General features: G+C 40.1%; 1 protein-coding gene across 4 annotated transcripts in view; it reads left to right on the top strand.

Annotated features, from left to right (window-relative positions):
- LOC120789391 (kelch-like protein 29) overlaps positions 1-22,710 on the top strand; it is a 182,967-nt gene that overhangs the window by 140,780 nt on the left and 19,477 nt on the right. For 3 of the 4 annotated variants that reach the window (XM_040126068.1, XM_040126067.1, XM_040126069.1), the window contains exons 10-11: positions 4,216-4,398; positions 8,702-8,882. In XM_040126068.1, the coding sequence (XP_039982002.1) occupies positions 4,216-4,398; positions 8,702-8,882 (364 nt within the window). Of the gene's footprint in view, positions 1-4,215; positions 4,399-8,701; positions 8,883-9,580; positions 10,499-22,710 lie in introns of those variants that run through there. The other variant, XM_040126070.1, reaches the window with a different exon arrangement.

Here is a 22,710-nt window from a genome sequence, read left to right on the forward strand (position 1 = left end):
ATACCTTATCTTGGTAGGACCACACTTGCCTGACGTATACATGAGCAAGACATTGATCTCTCAGCTTTAACCCAGCTGCGTAACTTAAAGTAAGTGTTAAGGTGTGTGTATATTGGAACAGCTTTACCCAAGCCAACCCCACAATGTCCCTTTGACTGTACCCAAAATATGTCAGGTTAAAGTAAGGCCATTAAGGCTGAAACACTTGGGTAAAAGGTGCATCAGGTGAAAGACCAGGGAAGTAGTGAAGGAAGATGAAATAGAGAGTATATTGTAAAAACAGCAAAGATTCCTGTGGTTTGAGAGAGAAAGTCTTGTAGAGAAAAAAAGAGATAGAGAGAACAAAGTCTCCTGTTGGGTTGGGAAGGAGAGAGAGAGCAAGGGAGAATGAGGTAGTAGCGACAGGTTAAAAAAGAATAGGAATTGGGAAAGCAGAGTCACAGCATGGGGCAGAGTGCAAGGAGACACATAACAAGGTGAGATAAGGCCCGGTGTGGCAGCAGGGATGACGAGACAACAGAATCTTTCTGTTCTATCTTCATCTTTCCATCAACCTCTATTCTTCAGGAGTGACTGTACATCTGTGTGTGTGTATGTGTGTGTGTATGTTTGTGTTTCTGTCTCACTTGGTGGGTGGGCATCAAGTTCAATTTGAGTTTCAGCTCCGACACAAGCCTGTCCGTCCCTCAGAACACATACTTTTTTGGGGCTATTTTGTTTGCCACATAAGTCACAGCTTGCAATGACTGAAATGGCCTTTTGAGCAGGATAGAGAAAGCAATGAATATACAGTACTAATTCTAACAAAGAACAAATAAAGTTTTAAGAATAACAAACAAGGCACTTCCTGTGGAGTTGCATGGTAGCCAAAGGGAGAAGACTGGTTATACTAGTTAGGATACACCTAAGACTTCATGTATCTTGTTATATGTGTTTTTTGTGCTTAGCTAATTTTTTCCTTATTATAAAGTAGACAGGTTAAAAATATGGCAGAAATATTAAAAAAAAAAAAAGGTCAGTAACAATCATGAGATACCAAACTGCCATGGTTATAAAGAAAAAAAAAACAAGAGCTGTCAAGACTTGGTTATCCCTTCATCCCCAACCACTCATCGTCATCCTTCGATCCTCGGTTCCTCCATCCCTCTACCCAGCTCCCATCAAACCTTTGACTGACAGCCGTCCCTGTGAGGCTTTATTGTGTGAAAAAACTCACACAAATACACACACTCACACATCCGTGTGATCCAATGCCATGACTCCGCGTCAGCGGTGCCGCTCTCCTGTTTTGTTGCATTCTGACAGGCCGGTGTTGGGTTGTGTTAGCTTGTGAATGTGTTCTGGGCTTCAGGGGTCAGAGCCGCGGAGCAACCTCAGCGCCCAGATGTGGACTCTCCCTGACGTGTCTGGCCGAGCGGAAAGCGCTGAGAACAACCCTGCACATGTGCACTAGGTGATAATAAAGACCTGCATGTGCATAGACGTACAATCTGGCACATTGAAGCTGCATGTTGAATTGCTTAGGTTGGCCTAATTAGACAATGTGGGGGTTCAGGTTGGTTTAGTGGAGGAGAAATTGTATGTGGGAAATTCAGCTAAAGAAATTACTCTTTTTCAGTCTGTCTTTTCAAATCATGTCCTCTTTACGTTTTAGGACTAAAGTGGAAAAAAATTTTAAAAAACCGAAGCATCAGGAAGTGTAGTAATTGTACATTTTCACCATGTTTTAAGATGGAATTGAACGTAATATTTCTCCTTGAACAATATGATCCTATACAGATATTAAACCGGACTTTAAACAGTGGAACACCGATTGACATGCATGCAGAAAAAAGAAAATCCCAAATATGCTAAGACACAGAATTTTTGCCAAGTTAATTGAGGCAGTCAATATCAACAAACTGAAACAGCATGAAAGAAAAGAAGATGAGAAGAGATGAAAATGTAATTCAGTCAAAATCTTTTAATTCAAAAGATGAGAAATTGATAAAGAGAAAAAGAGTACAAACACATACAACAATAGCAGCAAACTAATCACAAGGAAGAGCAGTAGTGGAACAAAGTCAATTAATGTGTGTGTGTGTGTGTGTGTGTGTGTGTGTGTGTGTGTGTGTGTGTGTGTGTGTGTGTGTGTGTGTGTGTGTGTGTGTGTGTGTGTGTGTGTGTGTGTGTGTGTGTGTGTGTGTCTGTAGGTATGGCTGGAGGCTCATGAGAGGGAAGACAAAGAGCTTGTTTTCACTAAATTTCACTAAGTTTTTTTCAAAGAACAGACTCTGTAGCTGCAACTATCCTATAAAACTGCACTCCCATTTATTAGCTGCATATCCAAGGTCTGTTGGAGGTCTTGAGGGCCGTTTGAGGCTTGGAGTCTGAGGAGTGATGCCATGAAGCTGTGAAAACTGGCCCACGATGGGAACGAGTTCAACTCAAATCTTTTTTAGCAGTGCTCCAAGTTAGCACATCTTTCACTTGCTGCCAGAAAGGGCAGTAACTGCTACGCCCTCCGTATTTTGTCACGACTATCCTTTTTTTAGCTTGTGTACCAGACATCCTTCCCAGTGACACTGTCACAATTTCTCCTTGAGCTATTACTTTCTTTTCAGTCCTATGCAGAGGAACAAATTCTTAAAATCTCACAGAGGAAAAGAGCCAGCCAGCTTTAAGCTGTCCAATAAGTCTAAGCTGTATGTCCACGATATGTCTGAGGTAGTGCTTACTGCTCTGTCTGTTTGCTCAGCCTCAGCAAAGCCCATTGTGGTTTTTGTATCTTTCTCCTCATTTACCCTTTTTCTTCTTCCTAGAGAAAAGCTCTCTGTTTTACCGGCTTTGAAAGAAAAAGAGAGGCTTTAGGGGAAAAAAAAGGGGGATAGTTTTTTTAACTGAAAGAAGCAGAAGGAAAAGACACCTATGCATATGCCTGTTAGGAGAGTGTCTGTGTGAAAAGGTATCGATCCAAGCAGATAATCCAGTGGTTAGTCTTGGTTTGGAGTGTATGAAGATTAGCTCTCCCTCCCTGTCTTTTCTTCTTGCTTTCATTCCCTCTTTGTTTTTCCCCTGCTCTCTCTCTCTTCTCACAATGTCTCTATCTCTCCCTATCGCCCTCCTCTCCCTCCCTGGCTCGCCTTCTTCTGCCCGCTTGCCTGCTGCTTACAAACACCCAGCTCATTTCTGTCTGGCGGCTCGTCATCTTGCCTGCTCACTGGAGCCTGCTGCTGAAGACTGAGAGGACCTGAGACACGCATGTGGCAGCCTGCCAACCTGTTTGTGTGTTTTGGATCACTGGTGTCTTTATCCAGAAGCGGTGTGATGTGTGTGTGTATATGTGTGTGTCTGTGTGTGTGTGTGTGTGTGTGTGTGTGTGTGTGTGTGTGTGTGTGTGTGTGTGTGTGTGTGTGTGTGTGTGTGTGTGTGTGTGTGTGTGTGTGTGTGTGTGTGGCATGTCTGAGAGCAGAGATCGGGTGAGGAGTGCTGAACGTGTGTCGGGTATCTCCTTAACCCCACAATGTCCTCAGCACACACGTGTATGTGAGACAAGACACATCAAGACAAATTCTCGCCTACTGATTTTGTGATTCTCTTGTGCCCTGCCCAAACAGTGTATGTTTCACTGTGAGTGTGTGGGCAGTAAATGTGTAAGTTAGTGCTTGTAATATGTGTATAGGAACGTAGAATAAGAGAGCTGGGCGGCAACCAAACAAATGACAGCCCAATCAGTCTTGGTAATTGAATTACACTTTCCCATTTAACTTAGTAGTTTCCTGTTACTAAGAAACTTTTCTATTTTGCATTTTGTTTTTGCATTTCCCTTCAAGCGTATTGACTCAGGGACAGCCAAGGTTTGCTGAATTCAAAATAGCAGATTTATAATCTATGGATTGTGTGGTTTTTTTTGGTTCTCACACGGCTTGTCAAGGTTCTTGTCTGAAAATTAAAGGGTTCAAAAAGTTGTTGTTTTTTTTAAATTGTTGTTGTTATTAAATGTATGAAAATATTCAAGATGCATTTGAAAGCCGTACATAAATAATCTAATATCATGCAACATGCCAGAAAACATTACGCTTGCTAGTTACTGTAGCACTGGGGAATCTCAAAGGGGCTTTGATTTAATTGTGGCCCATATTTAGTGGTGGAAATCCTGATGGCCTGTTTTCTCCCATCTTTTTCCATCCTCCTCATCTTCCTCCTCCATCCTCCGCCTGCTCCATTGCCCTCTAGGTGTGGCCGAGGTGATAGTTTTGGTGGGAGGGCGTCAGGCGATCGGGATGAACCAGCGCTCCCTGACAGCAGTCACCTGTTTTAACCCCCAGAACAGTAAGTGGTATCCGCTGGCCAGCCTGCCCTTTTACGACCGGGAGTTCTTCAGTGTCATCTCAGCAGGAGACAACATCTACCTGTCAGGTGAGTTAAATGGCCCACTCCAGCAGGACAATTGTTAGCTTTCCTGTCATTTAGTGGCATGGAGCAGGACGACAGCAGATGCCCTCACTTTATCACACTGCAGTAGTGAAAAGTATCCTTTTAAATTTGGAAATAACAAACTTTATACAAATTAAGTACATCACCATACAGATGGTTCACATGAATAATGTAAATAGGGTGCAGTATGGAATCTTTTGTAAGTCGTTTAGTCGCACTCAATAAAATAACGGACCAATCAGCTACAAGAGACACTTCAGTAACACTGATTTATCTGTTGAGGCTTGTTATGGTGCCATCATACTGCAACTGGCATATCAAAACTAAAATCCTATCTTGAAATGTATGCAATCTTGATCTTTTAAACAGACATTGACAAAATAAGGTTGCTTTAAGAAACTCTGTTCTTAAGCCAACGAGTGAAAAATCGATAATCATTTTTTTTCATGCACTGTACAATTTTGACATTTTGGGCTGTTTTCCTTCCATAACATGTCTTTCTTTCAGACTGTTGGAGAGGAGATGTCCAGAATACACATTTAGGTGTTTATTTTATTTCATTGTCTATTTGCATCTGTAGATTTTTCCAAAATTCACCAAAAGTTAGCATTCTGACGCAACACACAGCACCACAGTTGTTATCTGCAACATGTCATCATAAGTATCATTGTAAAGTTCTCTCTCTCCTGCTCAGTGTTATCGGATCCAAACATGATCATTTCCTTTCAGCAATCAGTCGTAAAAGTGAAAATCATAAAGTCCTGAAATTTTTAAAATGCATATCTTTTAAATGCTGTTTTCTCAAAATTAGTTTTTTTCCTCATACTCTGAGCCAGAAATATCCACTTCAGCAGAACTTACATACACCAAACTTTGCAGTTTTATTCTTATCTATATTCTGAAGGCTTTTACAAATGGTTTGTTCATATATCATTCATAGCCGGATTTATATAACATTTTATTCCTAAAAACATGGCGAAAATTGATTTTTTTTTTTTTTTTTTGTAGCTGTTGACAGTATTTTCTGATTTATGGAGTGATAAGAGAGAAAAAAAATACCCTCTGTAAAAACCTTTGACTCCAATGCCATATTTCCTCAAATAGTGGCCGGGGCGTTTATTTACCTCAGCTGCAGAACGTAACAGGCCTTTATTTGAAGCAGGCTTGTATTAGAGGCAGGCGTTTATTTCTAATTCCCTCTGTTTGATACATATAGAGTAATTGGTCATATTTTAGTAGGAAGGCTTGTTTTGATCAGCTCCTGTTTGCGCTTTTAATGTTAATGCATTACACCGTTAATACAAACTAGACTTTAATTGTAACCTTTTCAAATTAAAAGCATTTCAGTGGACAGAAACCCTTCATTTCTCAACAGGGCTCTTATTGTGAAACATCTGCAGGCACAGTATATGCAACAACAGCCAGATGGGATTAAAGGACAACAAAGCAAAGTCGATCAGAATGAACAACAAAGTATTGAAGATAGCATGATTATATTGCTGAATTTATTAAATTAAAGTGGTACAAATGTACATTATGCTTAGCTGGCATACACATTATATGACAGGCACCAGGATCAATCCACCCTTGTTTTTTCTCCGGCCTGTATTTTGGTTCCGGCATTTATTTGAAACCCTGCTTTTAATTGACTACCGGTTTTTATTTGAGAAAATACGGTATGTCATGAAAAAAAAAAAAGGAAACAAGAATGCAAATTAGTGTATATTTAATTAGATGATGCCTCATTTCCATATTTAAACATACAATTTCATAAAACTTATATATATATATAAATAAAAAAAATAATCGTCTTCATGTAAGTAATCCTTGGGGAAGTTTCATGGTGATATATATTAGTTAAAATGTTTACCCTATACTCAAGGATAGCTATTTAGTGAACCTTGAGGTCAGATTATTTTGCCCGCATATATTGAGTGGTTATGTTTATTTATTTTATGACAGCATCTATAGTGATGTAAAAGTTAAAAAAATAAAGAATGGTCTTACATCAAAAAAAGCAAACCATTTAATTCCTTGTCTCTGACCTCTTTTGGTGAAGTCATCTGCATCATAATGACACAAAGGTCTCCAACATTGACATTCATTATATCTTATTGAGGCATTTTCACTCTGTAACAGATATGGTTTGGCAAAGTGAAGCTACCCAGGCCATTGCCCACTTCCTGCAACCTTTGCAAACAGTTGAAGAATTTTAAAAGGCTGGCTGCCCTCAGAGCTAACTCATCTGTTGCTTTGAAAGCTTTTCGCTGCCCAACACCGCAGACAACTTTGTCTTTTTTCCTTTTCAGAAGAATCCTTTTTGTATAGATGTCACTTCTGTTTACCTTCTGTGGAGCATTTTTTGAACTACACTTTTTTCTCTGTCTGGTTTTACGGTTGCTGCAGTGTTCTGCAGTTTATTTTGTTCCATAGTGGCACACTGTGCACTCTGTGACTCCCTCTATGAGACACCTTTAAGTTGCTCCTCTAGAGGTAGACTGAATTTCTCCCTCCACGGTCCATTTGTGCGAGAATCCTGCACGGTTCTCAGACCTTGACATTGCACTGTGGAAATGCAACAGGATTTGTCCTGCATGTACCTTTCCTCTCTCTTTTTTCATATAAATGTAAATTTGTGTTTGGGCATTGGAACAGGTCTACATGTGTCCGCTGGGAATCAGACAGCCAGTGGGGAAATCAGAGGTGTTCTAGCTAACCAATCAATGGGCTTCAGTCTGTAACCTTCCTCACACTTGGAGCAGGGTCACTGAGTCATGGCCGGTATTACATGTCAGACTACACAGCTAACAAGGCTGCTTTGAAGAGAGCTGAAACAAGTACAGTTTTGTTGGTTGGCTGGTTAACTAGTCACCAAAGGAGAAAACTACTTTCAGTCAGTTAAAGTTGTTCAAGTCAACTTTTTCTAAAAACTTTTAAAAAAAAAAAAAAAAAAAACACATCAATTTTAGGAGTGAAGATTTCAATACTGAATAGAACATTTTGAATAAAGAAAGACAAATCTTTATTCTACCATTTGATGCCAAAGTTTTGCATGTATACAGTACAGCTCTTTTTGACCTAATAGTTCCAGGTACTAAGAGCCACAGGAACTCAACTAGGAGCTATACGTTCCTTTTGCACTCTTGTTTTTGTTTCCATAGCATCTAAACCAGTGATGGAATAAAAAAATGATGGTAGCATTTGAAATGCAATTTTCACACACAAGGAAGCAGTTATTCTGTTGTTCTTTGTATTTAATGTGACAGGAATCTTACTGTATGTTTGATCGGATGTAATGAATGAGTGAAGAGGTAGAAAAGAAGACTGAAACTCCAAAATGTTTACAATGACTCTTTTAGAGTGTAACTGAGATTAAACTAATAGTTATGAGGAAGCTGATAATATATAGTTTTTAAAATTAATATAACATTGCAATAAAAATGTCCATACTTTGTCCTAATATAGATAATAGAGTAACCAAGTACTTATTTTGTGAATGAAGCAGTACACAAGTTGAATCAGCCTCATTGTCCTGACCCATGGGAAAGTGCCTGTCCTTTAGAAGGGACTTTTTAAGCCTCCGCACCAGCAACAGCCATGGCCGGAGGCATTATGTTTTCGGGTTGTCTGTCTGTCATTCCGTTTGTCCCATTCCCCTGAATGCAATATCTCAGGAACCCTTTGAGGGAATTTCTTCAAATTTGGTACAAACGTTCGCTTAGACGCAAGGATGAACTGATTAAATTTTTGTGGTCAAAGGTCAAGGTCACTGTGACCTCAGTTCCGTCCTATTCTTGTAAACATGATACATGAGGAACGCTTGGAAGGAATTTCATTACATCTGGCACAAACATCCACTTGGACTCAAGGATGAACTGATTAGAATATGGTGGTTAAAGTTCAAGGTCACTGAAACATCACAAAACACGTTTTTGGCCATATCTAAAGAACTCATATGCTAATTATGAAAAGATACACTTAATACCTTTTATTAAATTCCTTGGATGTCTTCACTAATATTATATGAGTCTAGACAGGCATGGATGTAAACTAAAAATCGACTGGTTGGCAGAGGAATACAACCACAAGGTGGTAATTGTAGTTGTTACCTCGAACTATCACACAGGAAGTCAACTTAGTCCTTATTCATCTGGTTGAAATGGAGGAAAATGTTCCTGTGATTCTGAAAAAGATTATTGGTTTCCGGGGGGAGTTTCTGGGGTGGAAACATCGTTGTAATCACCCTACATATCCACTTTAATAACCCGTATTCTGTATATTTCAGGTGGCACAGAATCGGGTGTGATGGTGGCTGATGTATGGTGCTACATGTCCCTATTGGACAACTGGAATCTGGTGTCCAGGATGACTGCGGCTCGCTGCAGACACAACAGCCTGGTGTATGACGGCAAACTCTACACTATTGGAGGACTGGGTGTATCAGGAAATCTGGACCATGTGGAGAGGTAAGAGTCACACCAACTCAACAAAAGCTTGTCTCCAAACAACAAACACCTCTAGTAGCTCCCAGCTGATAACGGCACAGTGCCATACAGCTCTAACTCCAATTTGACAGCCATCTCTGCGCACACGTGGATGATTATACAAAAGTAAGTGGATGCTGAGCAATAAAGTTTGAGCAAATAAATATTCACACTGTGCAGTGAAACGTGGCAGATGTGTGGTGCAGCATATTGCAAAAGTGGTTGGACAAGTTTGTTAGCATTTTTTGTGAGAGCAAAAGGTGCAGAAAAATGAATTTCAGCCGGAGCATATTAAATGGTCACAGCTGTGAGTGTTCTCAGGAGCAACAGAACACCTCTTACTTGTTTGCGAGTGGTGCGTGAGGGAGAGGATTTGCTTTCAGAGAGCAGAGTGGTATACTGTGTCTGATTCTATCCACTTCAGAATTGACACATCACCGACACTTCATTTGAAGGTTGTCCACTGTGGTCTATTCAACTCTGTCTTTTCTTCTTATTTTTTTTTAGTATTTGTTGAAACTCTTCAGCATAAAACCAGACGTAGATACGTTTTCTCATCAAGTGTAATGAACTTCTAGTGGCATAAACATGAATAACGTTTGTTCAGATATAATAATATGATTCATATCACTTTAGTTTTGTAATGCTGCTCCCTATTTCTTATTTTTCCCTCCAACCAGGGCTGACGAGTGACGTTCAACAGAGATGGGGGCTACCTCCCCTACACAGCAGGGCGAGATTAACCAAAGCAATCAAAAGAACATTAATGAGTATATTAGAGCAGGCCGCTGCCGCTCATTACCTAGCAGCTCAGTTGATCTCAAAAGCTGTTCGCAATGCACAACAGTCCTCCAAATGAAACAGTCTAATTTGATATTTCCCCATAATGCTGCCATACAGTGTCGTTATGACAGGGGGTAGATGGAATATTTGCCCTGTAATGGAAACACATTTGATTCCTCTGTCTCTGAGCTGCTTAATTTGAGAGCAGCTGGTGCATCTAGGGCATTCACAGCTCCAAAGAAATCAGCTTTTTGCCATGTGATGTGTTTGTATGTGTTTCTCTGTCTCTGTCTATGTGTTTTTTGTGCAGTTGTTGAGATTCTCCAAGGCCCTCAGCAACTGGACTCAATTATCAGCACCATAAAACTTTAACCTACTTTGCCTCTCCTCAAGAACTGCCAGAGGCTTCCTCTGCTTGGTATCACTGCCCTACTGCTGCACTCTTGAATGCTGCATTGGCTAGGGAGAAATAACCCACACACTGGACAAAGTAGTAGTTGGGAAGAAAATGCATGGTGCTTAGACTGAAGTAAACCATTTGTAGCACAGGGTCAAGGTTATATTCACTGGCCTTATCATTTAAAAGCTAACAGGTCTCTCAAGCTGTTTGGGCAAGTTGTCGGATCAGTCAACAGGGTTGTTTCTAAAAAAACCCAGGCTTTTATTTTGTATTTTTCAGAAACTGTTATGTGGAACTAGAGTCAAAATGTAGTCAAAAGATCTAATGACTCACTATTCTGGGGATAAAATGCTTAAATACATTAAAGTTTGTGCTTTTAGAAATGGCAAAGGCAGGGAAATTTATTTATGTCTGATATTCTTATAACTGGCATTTCTGCTGATATATTTAAATTGCTTGGTTTTTGTGTTGTTTTTTTTATAACAATCATTACAAATGCACTATTCATTGATTCAGATTTCCATTTAAAATTTGGCATTTGGTTCGTTTACCTTTATTCTAACAAGTTGTGTTGATTTGCTGTGGGTGCCTTTAGTGATGAATTGTAGATTAATCAACTGGCAAACACTGAGATCTGCATGCACTTTTAAGGAGACCAAAACATCTAACTATATTTAGTGTGAAGAAGGTGACAGCTGTTACTAGGGAATAACAAAGGTTCTGTAAATACTGGACATATTTTGTTTCCTTTAGATAAAACCCCATCAGGTTTTAAATTATTACAATGTAAGTTTAGGTTAGGAGGAAAAAATTACATCCTCAACACTGGTAATCTTAAATTTCAATAAGAAACACATTATATGCTTGTAGCCAGCTTAGATATCTGGTGATATTTTCCCCGGTTAAGAAACTGATTGAATAAGCCAAGTAATGCAGCTCTCACATTTACATATCAGTGCGTATGCCTCTTCAGAGAAAGTACATCTTCTCTTTGAGTGTGTTTTTTACAAAAAAAAAATTTTTTGTAGAATTTAATATTTAAATTTGATATGAAATTATGATATAAGCTTTCTACCTCAAACATATTTTTGAAAACATGGTATTCATTAGGCGTGAATGACAATATGGCCAACTGCTCAACAAGCAAAAATATCCAAATTCAAGCCATACAGTGCACTTTTAAAACTTTGAGTAAAATTCCTGCCACTTTTTAAAAAGTTTGAGCTACAAGAGCAGTTCAAAAAACCTACACCAGTATTTCAGTGAAATTAATGCCTGTTGAAATGTAAACGGTGAAGGAATTAGGTGACAACAAAGACAGGTTAATTTGTCGTCTTTGTTGTGGACTTCAAAACATACATCAGTGAAACTCACTGACAGCCAGATGATGCCACTTACTAACAACTATGTCACATAAACTCCACTCTCCAACCTGAAGACTTCACAGCCATGCCACAAGGATGAGGGCTGGACAACTTAAAAATTGGTCTGGGCTTCTGACTGCGGTCATTAAGTCGCATTTTCGACCATTTTAGGAGCAAAATTACTAAATTTTATAACTAGAAGCACCAGTGTGACCTACAAATATGCCCCATGATGTTTTTTTATTAAAATCATCTTGAAACACCAGGAGGGAGCAAGAGTGCGTATGCGTGTGTGTGTGTGTGTGTGTGTGTGTGTGTGTGTGTGTGTGTGTGTGTGTGTGTGTGTGTGTGTGTGAGAGAGAGAGAGTGTGATTGGAGTGGAGAGCTAACGTGAGGCACTCGTCGTTATAACAATGCGGGATGGGGACACTTCTACACAGGATATCACCTACCTGTGTCCGGTCCATCAGTACTCTCGCTCTCATTGGCCGTTTGGTTCAATGAGGCTAAATGAATGTTTTGGTAACAGACATCACACCCTCCATTCAGTCTACTCTTAAACTAGGTTCTTAACAATAATGTATTCCCAGATAAGATATTTAAACAATGTAAAGGAAACAGCACTGGGCACGTTTTTCACATGAATACGCATGCTTGTTTTGCACAGGAAGAATGAGCAATTTCAAAGATTAAGGAGGATTTGTGACTCCCTAGCGGATTTGTGAACAACAGGCAGCTGGTCTGTCAAATCAAATCAAAAGACAGGTGCTATAAATCATACACAATCGCAGCATCTTGGTAAGAGCTTGACACATTAACAAAAGCAATTTGTTTTATAAACCATTACCATGAGTTTATTCAATTCTTCCATTTCCATTTTTAAATCTTTTGTAACAAGATAAAGCAAAAAAGCACAATTAGATCATTTGTTTGCAATGTTTACCTAACTTGAGCACTATTTTCTCTGTAGAAACTGTCAAACTGATATATCCTCTTCAGTTTTGAACCTCATGAAGACCTAAATAGGGTCAAAACCTTTTGTTTTTTTTTTCTTTTATATGAACAGCTATGTAACTAAATAACAGCTTATTTTATAACCTTGGCATCCTATACTGAGGTGCCTGAATTTTGCTTCCACATTGAAAGCACTTTTTTTTTTTTCTTAAAATTTCATATTTTGACTTAGGTTATAAATGAATCAGGGGAAAGAAACAGTTGAAGATTATCAAGATTACTTTCAGGCTATTTCTGAAGGCATTTGTCCATATCTGCTTTGATAAATGAGCCCCATTAACTGCTGATCCTTTATTTTGTAGCTAACTACCAGATTTGGCAGGTGTGGCTCTTCTGTGAGACATAGTTGGCTCTACTGCAGCTCAGTATTGTTGGGCCAAAACTCTAAAGATAGGCAGCCAGTCCACACTAGGACTAAAGCCTGGCCAGTGGAGATAAGGGAACAGTTAATCAAGCCTTTTGGTCAGCTCCACACAAGGAGGAAGAACTGTACAGGTCTGAAGTGCAGTTGTAATATGGAGAGCTAATAACATTCAAAAATCATTAGTCAGTGTATGTGAATGGCTGCCTTGTTTGATATGCAGATGGCTGGTGGGGATTGTATCTGGAAGCTGGGGAATGGCATGAAACGATGCAACAGCCAGAGCTGATTTGCTCTGCTCATTGATTGATGCGGAGATTGTTTACACACAGCCAATCTTTTTTCATTATGTATGCGCATTTCTGTGCTCACTTTTGTGTTCCCATACTCAATATTCCTTGAGTATATGTATAAACTGTATGTATGCCTCTGTGCACAAACTTGTGTCTATTTGTGTGTGTCTGCATATATCAGGTGGCCTAAGCCAAGGTCTCTCCCCTTCCAGCTCTGGCCCTAGGCACACTGACTCGTAATTTGCAGTCCTTCCTGCCTCCCCCTCCCCTTCCCATCTCTCCATCCGTCTCACTGAGGGTTTCACGCTCCTAACCGTGAAATTCAACCACATTCAAAATTATGTCTTCAATCAGAGCCATCTCAAAGCTAGTAGGATGTAGCCTTTCTTTGGGAATGACAGGAGGTCCAAATCAATCCTCAGAAGACCAAGCAGGCTTAGTCCTTTCCACTCTCTACACTAATGACTGACAGATTTTTAGGGATGGAAGCAGTCAGTTTCGGGAGGCTTTTAACTTGCAATCAGGTACCCTGGGCCTGCATGCTCCTCAGCATTTTGATCCATCAGCAAACCGGTTTGATTGCAGATATTGAATAATTCATGGGTGGCTAATGATGTGTCAATCACAGATGGTTTTGTTTTATTTATTGCGCTCTGTGCATAGGTTTGTGCGTCCTCCAAGCGCTATTGCAAGTTAATATTGCATGAAGACTGTTAGCAAAATGACACTGAGTACAGCAACTAGCTTTTCTCATCAGGGATGTTGTGCTGTTTGGCTAATAAGTCTGGAGGAGAGAGTAGGAATTTGCAAAGATCATCTTCCCTGGCTTTTTTATGGCTTTTCAAACTAAAATGATCTTTCAAATTGCAGTACATAAATATGTGCCTGTAAAATCTGTGGATAAAGTACCACTGTTCATAGGTTGTTTTTCAGATTCATTAACTGGCACATTTGTTATTGTTTTATTTTGGAAGTGTCCTTGTACTTAACCGCTGTGTTTAGTTATTATTCATCTAGTGTTGATTGTCAGGATTGTAGTTTTTTTGATCTCCATAAAGGTTGTTGAGTTCCTCTGGAGTGGTCAGCCTTGCTCTGACTACATCAATGTCTTTATCCTTCTCTGAACACGACCCTCTTCTATCTATTTCTTGAGATTTACTTTTTCCATTAAGTGCTGGTAAACTTTTGACCAGCATAATGGTTCATCTAAAGAATGTTGGCTTAGTCTGATGCAGGAGGCAAATCATAATGCCTCAACGACCTTGTGGAGGAGCATTGTATGACTCCCAGGAAATTTCATCAAATCAACCATGACCAAGAACATACAGGGAGCTGTAGATTCCAGCAAGAGGTTTCATCATGCCTCTCACTGCACACAGTTGAAGTCTTCCGTGGGCTGCTCTGTCAACTGAAAAGTCCTTAAACATTTGATGTCCGGGGGGGTGTACATGCCAGGTTGCCAGTCACCCAGAGAAAGGTCCCTTTCTGTGGGACAACAAGGGTGGGAGACACCCCACATCGCCTTCGTAGAAGGAAGAGGCTTCAGCTGCTTTTTGAGTTACAGTGAATCAGGGTTTTCCTCCTGGCTGCCCGTATGAGCTTGCTCTGATGAGGATCTGCTCCTTTGTCTGCAGGCAAAAAGGAATTGTCAAGCAGCCAGAAAGAGGAGCTCACGGTCAGTCCAGTCCATTCAGACTTACTCAGCTCACACATACTGCCATCCAACTCTAGATCTTACTCCCTGAAAACAGATGCATTAAAGACACACACAAACTGTGTATGTAAACAGACAGCTTTCTCACACATACAACAGAATTACTTGGAGATGGAGGTCCTCCTTTGTCCGCGTCAGCTCTCTGCCGAACAGCACTCTCTTTTGGAGACAGTGGGGTAGTAATCAGCAGGATGATGATGCTAATACCAACGGAGTGCCCTGCCGTTCTGTAGCTCCAGGTGTAGAAAAGAGGGAAAGAGAGAGAAGAGGAGCAAGCTTACAAGGGGTTAAGCAGCACAGAGCCGACAGGAGAAGACGAGAGTAGTTTGTAGAGGCAGTAGTCCCCAGGTGGGCCTATGAGCTCTGCGTAGTCAGTCACACTGCAACCATTGGGCTCATGTGAAAACACCCTCACTCTTCTTCTATCAGCCCCTCCAGCCTCTCCACAGTAATAATGAACTGATGCGCTGCAGTCAATGTCTTTTATATGTCACTATGCATGTTACTGTGTGGACCTGTTTCAATGTACTAGGTCAGACGGTACCTAGAGCTAGTTTTTTTTTTTTTTTTTTGGGGGGGGGGGGGGGGGGTGCAGCTGTCCCTGGTAGCCCCGCAGCATGGTACCGTGGTCGGAGACGACAGGCTCCCAGGACCCCCTGCCGCGGTGGTTCTCCCCTGCCGAGCTAATCCACTGCTCCTCAGGATTAACCAACTTCACAGCGCTGGCCCCTACTGCGCCGTCAAGGCACCAGTTCCCTCCACCCATCATCCCTCCCCCACACTCACAGTCTCATACACCCTCATTCCCCCTCGAGGGCACCCCTCTCCCTTTTGGAACCTCAGTATTGTTTTTCACTTCTCATGTCTCTGTCTCCATCTGTCTCTCTGTCCTGCTCACCCTTTTCCATTGCATGTTATACCTCATTTACAACAGATCCTGTTTAACTTATACAGTTTACCATTTAGTTTTATAAATTTGAATGGATTTTTTCCTACCTTCCTAGGTATCTATTAGTTTCCTTTCTTTTCAGCACAATATGAAAATATTAGCAAACTTGTTTGAGTTGTGTAATCTATCACAGTGAACAACAGGGCTGCATATGTCAATGCTACATTGCAGTTATGAGGTAATGCAGTGCAGAATTTTTAAATACATCTGCTCTGAAACACTTAATTAGCACTAGTGCTGACATGATTAGTCAATTAATCAATTTGTTAATCACCAATAACTTAATATCAATAGTTTATGTCATTTGTCAAGTCTTGTGAAAACCTGATTCCAAATGATTTTGCTTTTCTTTCTATTCTTATCATTGTATACTGAATATCTTTGGGTGTTGGAGTGATGGTAGCACAAAAGCAATTTGAAGGGCTTTTTTTTTTCCTGACATTTTATAGACAAAGAATGATCAGTGATCGGTGCATTTGAAAGTGGTCAACAAAAATATTAAGTGTACATGATTGGTAGTGAAGCAGCTAAAAACACACACTGGTAATGTCCTTTAAGATACTCTGGTCTCTGATTAGTGGCTGGATTAAAACAACTACCTGAGTAGTTCATTTAAAACTTATTCATTTTAAACTTCGTATGTATAGTATGTCTGTGTTTTTAAGACTTAATTTTAAATGTTTCATTAATGTGTGTTTCTATGTTGTGTGTTGACAGAAAAAAGCCTATTCTCTTTTTTCTGTGTACTCTACATCATGCAGAGTCATTTCCCTGCTCCACGTAGTTTCCACTGTATATCTCAGAGATTTTAAGGCCCCAGAGCTGAAAAAAGAGTGGGCCCAAATCAAGTTGATCATCACATCTCTCTCATATTTCTCTCTTTCCATGCCTCCTCACCTCCCTCTCTTTTAACAGCAACCCCAACCTTTCCAGCACCTTCTTTCCCATTGCTCCCACTGTCTCTTCACAATGCTGATTAGGTGGGCAGGAGATGATGGGTCTATTTGGGGCTTGCGAGGCTGGTGATGTTGAATCTGTCTGACATGCTTGAGTAAAGACAATGTCTCCTCTTCATTGTCTTCTAATGGGGCGCTGAGGTCTGAAACATCGAGGTAGATGGTGCAAAGAGCATGTAGGTGTGTGTGTGTGACAGTTATAGAGAAAGAATTGCGAGTGGTAACGGGTGTGCCCGAGGATGGTATTAGGGAAAGGCAGAGAGTGGCTGCAGGTAAAGTGTAGTATGAGCTGTATGTGCTTCTGTCTCATTGATAAACGATGGCCCGGCACTTGAGACAATTTCCAGCTTTTACCAACACCCAAGTCATTTTTCTCTGGACTTCATTCTGTTTCTGCACCTTTTTCTGTCCACTTTTTCTCTTTCTCACTTTACATCTCTGTGTCAAAGACACACAGAGAAACACTAATGTAAAAAGGTATATTCCCTTTGTATCCCAGTCTTTCTCTTGCATATCCAGCTACCACCCACTGACCCAGTCAGACATCCAGTCAGTCAGGTTGGAGCAGTGTGTTGCTGACTAATTATCGGTGGTTAGGACGTGACAGATACCGCCGAGATGGTTGGCAGTCGGTTTGCCTTCCACCCGCAGGAGGAAGCAACAACTGACCTTTAGAAAGCAAGGCCCTGGCAAACCATCGTAGTATCTAGACACTACACCTAGCCAGCACTCAGGGAGGGATTGATACCAAAGTTGGGAGGGTTAGTTGTTATATATAGATTTGTCCTATGTGTGCATGCCCAAGGTTAAGGTGTTCATATCAACAGGAGATTTCTATTTTGTACAAGTCTTCCTTGTGAGTCTGTGTGTGCACCACGAAACATTAGTATTAATGAACAATATATACATATGTAGTGTATTAACCGTATGCTAAGTATGAATAACACCATCTCCCCTTATTGTAAATGAGTGTATTACTTAAGTGGGACATGTAGCGGCATCTGAAAAATTGCCTTTTAGGCTGCTAAATACATGTCATGATTACTATTTTAAATGGTGAAAATAGGAATCGTTAAGGGAAACCAACAGAAACCTTCTCTTGGCTCATTTATGTTTATTGACGAAACTGCTTAAAGTTTTACTTTTTTTTTAAATTCATGCTGAAGGTATGTACTGTATGTACTGTATTAACTGAACGCAAGCTCAAGGTCCGTGCTCATATTATCCAGCCATCCATCCATCCATCCGTTTTCTGCTACTTATCCGAGGTCGGGTCGCAGTGGCAGCAGGTTAATCAAGTCACCTCAGATGTCCCGCTCCCCAGCTCCCAGGAGGAGCTGTTCACATATTAGCCAGAGCTAATTTTGAGAATTTTTTGCCATATATGTCAGCAACATGACACAATTTGTAGATTCCTTAAAACACTTAAAAAAAATACCTCTCACAACTAAGCAATCAAACTTCAAGCTTTGGCTGAATCTGTCCCCAGCAATTTGGATGTCAATTTTAATTTTAAACCCCCCTCACATGGCCCCACACCCCCACACTGCTGCCCTACATGGTTGCTATAAACACAGGGGTTTACTTTGGTAGTGAAGATTGGTTTAAATCTTCCATCTCATCTAGTTTAGAGGAGCAGGGAGTAGTAAATGGTGTACAACCTACACCACTGTCAGCACTCATGTCTCCTGTCCTATGTGACATTCCCATCCAATAAAATCTGCATTTACACAGGCATAGACAAACACACACACACACATAGAGACACTAAAAGAGCACACACTCACTATTATCATGGCTCCCTAAGTTCTATTCCAGATACTCTTTCAAGGTGCCTTTTTTAGGTTTGCGCAATCGTTGTACAGCATATCATGGACAGATTGTGTGCTCACACACTGAGGAAGAAGGCCTTGTGCTCTGAATGAGTTCATTCACAGGGATTATGGGTAAATCTGTGTGGCCAGTGGATGGATCACTGTCTGTCTCACAAGGATTAGCCGAAGGTGACACTTAGATGACAGTCTGTGTCCATCTGTGTCTGTATGTGCTACCATAGTCTGGTGTGTGTGTGTGTGTGTGTGTGTGTATGTGTGTGTGTGTGTGTGTGTGTGTGTGTGCATTTATGCATGGTGTGTACACGTATGTCTGTGTTATTAGCCAAAAATGTGCTGTAATCCATCACAGTTAATGAGTTGTGTGTGTGTTTTCCTACAGTGATGGCAGTGTAGTGTGTTTTGTGTGTGTGTCTTTTGGCTGACCTTGACATCAGTCTGTCAGATGAACACACTCTGAGGGCGTCCATACGGAGAGCAAGAATCCATCAGACCCCCAGATGTCATCATAAGCAATCTGTCAAATGTGTGTACCATGAGCAAATAAAAAGCAAAATGGCTCTGTCCTTGAAAGACCTTTGGGAGTTCATGAATGAGGAAATGTGTCAAAAGTTAAACAATTGGTTCCCAACCCGGAGTTATGACCCATCACAGTATGATTAAAGGGATAATGAAGAGAAAAATCATTTCACAAAATTCCTATAAAATCTTTTCTGACTTTTTGTCTAATTTTTTCTGTTTTTGTGAAACACTACATAATTTTACCTCTGAAAATCTTTCCAATGAAACAAACGTAAAAGATTTGTTCAGAACTCATGTGGACATGTGGATTTACAGAACAAAATCAAATCAGGTTAGATCACACTAAGTAGTTCCTACACATATACTAGTTGTAACTTAATATTTACACCAAGTAACTGCCAGGTGTAGCTAACTTGTGTAGCTGCCTGGACTGCTAACAGACAAAACTAATGTTAGCTTGTTTAATATTGACCATATCCTTTTTAGAAATGAATATGGCACATGACAATGACACATACAAATTATGTTTATTATGGTGTAAACTGGGAGAAATTTAAATAATATTTCCCAAATATAGCACCATATGCAATAAATTACAAAACATGCCTAAATGACCAAGTAACGTAAGCTAGGTTGGCATAATTAGATACTTCATAACTATTCTAAACTGCATGAACACTACTGACTATGAAATGTAAGTTACATATTTTTTATGTGTATGCATATTTACATGCTTTAAAAAGTAACAACTACACTTACAAAGGATTGAAGGTTAAATTTAATCATTCCCCCCTGCCTGTTTCCCTAATAACGTATTTACATTTCCCTATTAAAGTATTTACCCATTACTAAAGTTTTTACTAGTTAGGACATTGATACGTTTTATTGGTGCAACCCGACATAGTAAATCACTAGTTTGAGAGTGAGCTAGCTTGTAGTTACTAAGAACTTGGGAAAGACTATACACACAAATATATGGATTTACAAATAGCTGGTTACAACCCAATCCAGAAAAAAAGTGCTGCTGGAATGCATATTTAGTTTGGAGTCTGATGCAAGCAGAACCCAAAAAAATGAAGCACTAGTCATTAATATAACATTTGTCATGTTGTGATAAAATGAAGATGTCTATTTCAATGTTCACTGTTTCACTGTCCCCCTTATGAAGCGGCATGTCAGCAAAATGATGCACTTCCTATAGGATGCAAATACCTGACCTTTAAATTTCTGAACAGCACAGCACCCTTCCTCTACAAGGTAGGAGTCAGTAAATTTCACCATCAGACATTGATTAGCAACCTGGGGAGAGAGAACACGGGTACAAACAGCTGCACATGCACAGAAAATCAACACTGGGATCGAAGCTGCATATAAATGAGTTCAAATTAGTTGTCACAAAGCTGCTGTTTTTTGTTTTCATCTCTGACAATTTGTGTAAAGTTGCCGTTTGTGAAATAGAGTGGAGCAAAAGGTGAGTTTGCTCTTTTGATACCACTGTATTTTCCAAAAAAACATCAGTACAACAGTCACATTACAGAGTAAATTTAATGTTGAGGTCATAAAAGGATGCCTGGTACTTCTCCACGATAGCTGTTAACCTACACTGTACCTGTTTGCTCATACTGACTGTTATCTTCATGCACTGAACATTGCAACCAAGTCCATAATTACAAGTTTCAAGTTACATGTCTCTTAACAACCACATAGCATCACTTTGGTGGTCAGTCATTTTGGTGGTCAGTCGTGTATTTTATTTTCAAGGATAAGTGGCCAAACGCAAACGGCCTCAGACTATAAGAGGTAATCCCATTGTGGCTACAATGGCTTTTGAGTACAAGACTTTAAAATACCAGTGGTAAACATTAGGTTTTAGTTTCAGTCCTCCAGAAATAAGGATATTCAATCAAACAAGGGCAAATACATTGTAGGAAATACAGAGCAACAGATTATTGGACCAACTGGTGCCTCAGTAGACCAACATGCATGCAGTGGTTTCATGTAAGTATTACTTTCACATACTTATATAGTATGTGCGCAAGTACAGGCAAAATGTAATCAAAAGTGTGCGAATCATGTATGCATGAGTATTGGTACCCAATAGACAGCAGGGTGATAGTGGAGATGTGGGCGCAGGCCTCACAGTTTCTGTCATGTGGTCTGACGCACAGATGGCAGCTGACACAACACAGATAGACTCTGTCCTCTCTCACCCACTCTCACTCGTCCTCCTTCTCACCCATTCTAAAGTGGATGTTCTCTCTCTCATGTTCACCTTTATGTGCCTCTATCTTTTGCCTGAATTGACATGGAAATTAATACAAAAAATATTATCACCACTGTCCTTTCCTCATTTTCTTTCCCCCTTGTTACCCCCTCTCTTCATTCACATTTTCCTTCTTTACACCTTTCCCTCTGTTATCCACGTCCACACTGTGATCTTGTGCAGTTGTTAGTTAAGGATTTTGGGTGAGATACTAGCAAATATGCAAAGAAGCAGGAAGTCACAGTTAAACTATTTCAAATGCACAGTCCCTGTCAACAGCTTCCTTTGACAAAACAGCCCACATGCAAAGTACAAATGCAGGGAAAATTTTGGTTTAAATGGAAAGTACAGCAGACAATTTCAACAGCCTTTCTTTTCTTACAAGTGTTTTATAGAGTAGTTTATATCGTGCTGTTGAGATTTCCCCCTACCTAGCCGCTAATGAACCTTCTTGACAATCGTGAAAAATGTAAATGTAAGCAAATGATGCCTATATTTGTGTGCAGATTGTTTTGGGTACCCTCCAGGCCATAGCTGATTCACACAGTAGCCCTGTTTTATTCAAGCCAACCACAACCTCTCAGTTCATTACTTCTGATAGGAAACAGAGGGCTATGAGGGATTGATTCACTCACATACACATGGTCTCGCTCTCTCCTTGTGTCCGTTCCGATGGCAGTATATAAAAAAGATCTAACTACTGTCAGAAACGGGGCTGTACGCAAATGTCTTTATATATTGATGTGTTCCAGTTGAGGGAGCTTGGGGGTTAATTTTAAAATAAAGGGAGATAGTCAGTGTCTTTATGCACAGATTCAGTATGTCAATCCTCATGATTTATACTTGAAAACAACAGAAGATAGAGAAACGCAGAGTGTTCACTAATTAAAAAAGCCAGAAACAAACATAACACAATACTAAGAGTTTACGACCATGTTAGCAGCTCTGTGAAGCTTTACTTAGACACAGCAGTGTTTTGAGCTAAATGCTGAGGTCAGCATGCTAACATGCTCACGATGACAATAGACTAACACCAAGATGTATAGCATATAATAATGTTTATCTTGTTCACCATCTTAGGTTAGCAAGTTAGCATGCCAGTATTTGCTAATAAGTACTAAACATTAAGTACAGATGGGGCTCATTGGAATGTCATTAGTTTTGCAAGTAATTTTTCATGAAGTGCTGGATAGATTAAAATCTTGACCTGCTGATGACGTTAGATAAAAGGCCAAGGGTTCACAAGGGGGGCATGAATGTCTATACCAAGTTTCATGACAATCCATCCAATAGTTTCAGACATTTTACTAAAAACCCAAAATGTCAACTGTGATGATTAAAACCAATTAGATTTGGTTG

Source organism: Xiphias gladius, chromosome 4, assembly GCF_016859285.1.
Source record: "Xiphias gladius isolate SHS-SW01 ecotype Sanya breed wild chromosome 4, ASM1685928v1, whole genome shotgun sequence".
In the NCBI taxonomy this organism is placed as follows: Eukaryota; Metazoa; Chordata; class Actinopteri; order Istiophoriformes; family Xiphiidae; genus Xiphias; species Xiphias gladius.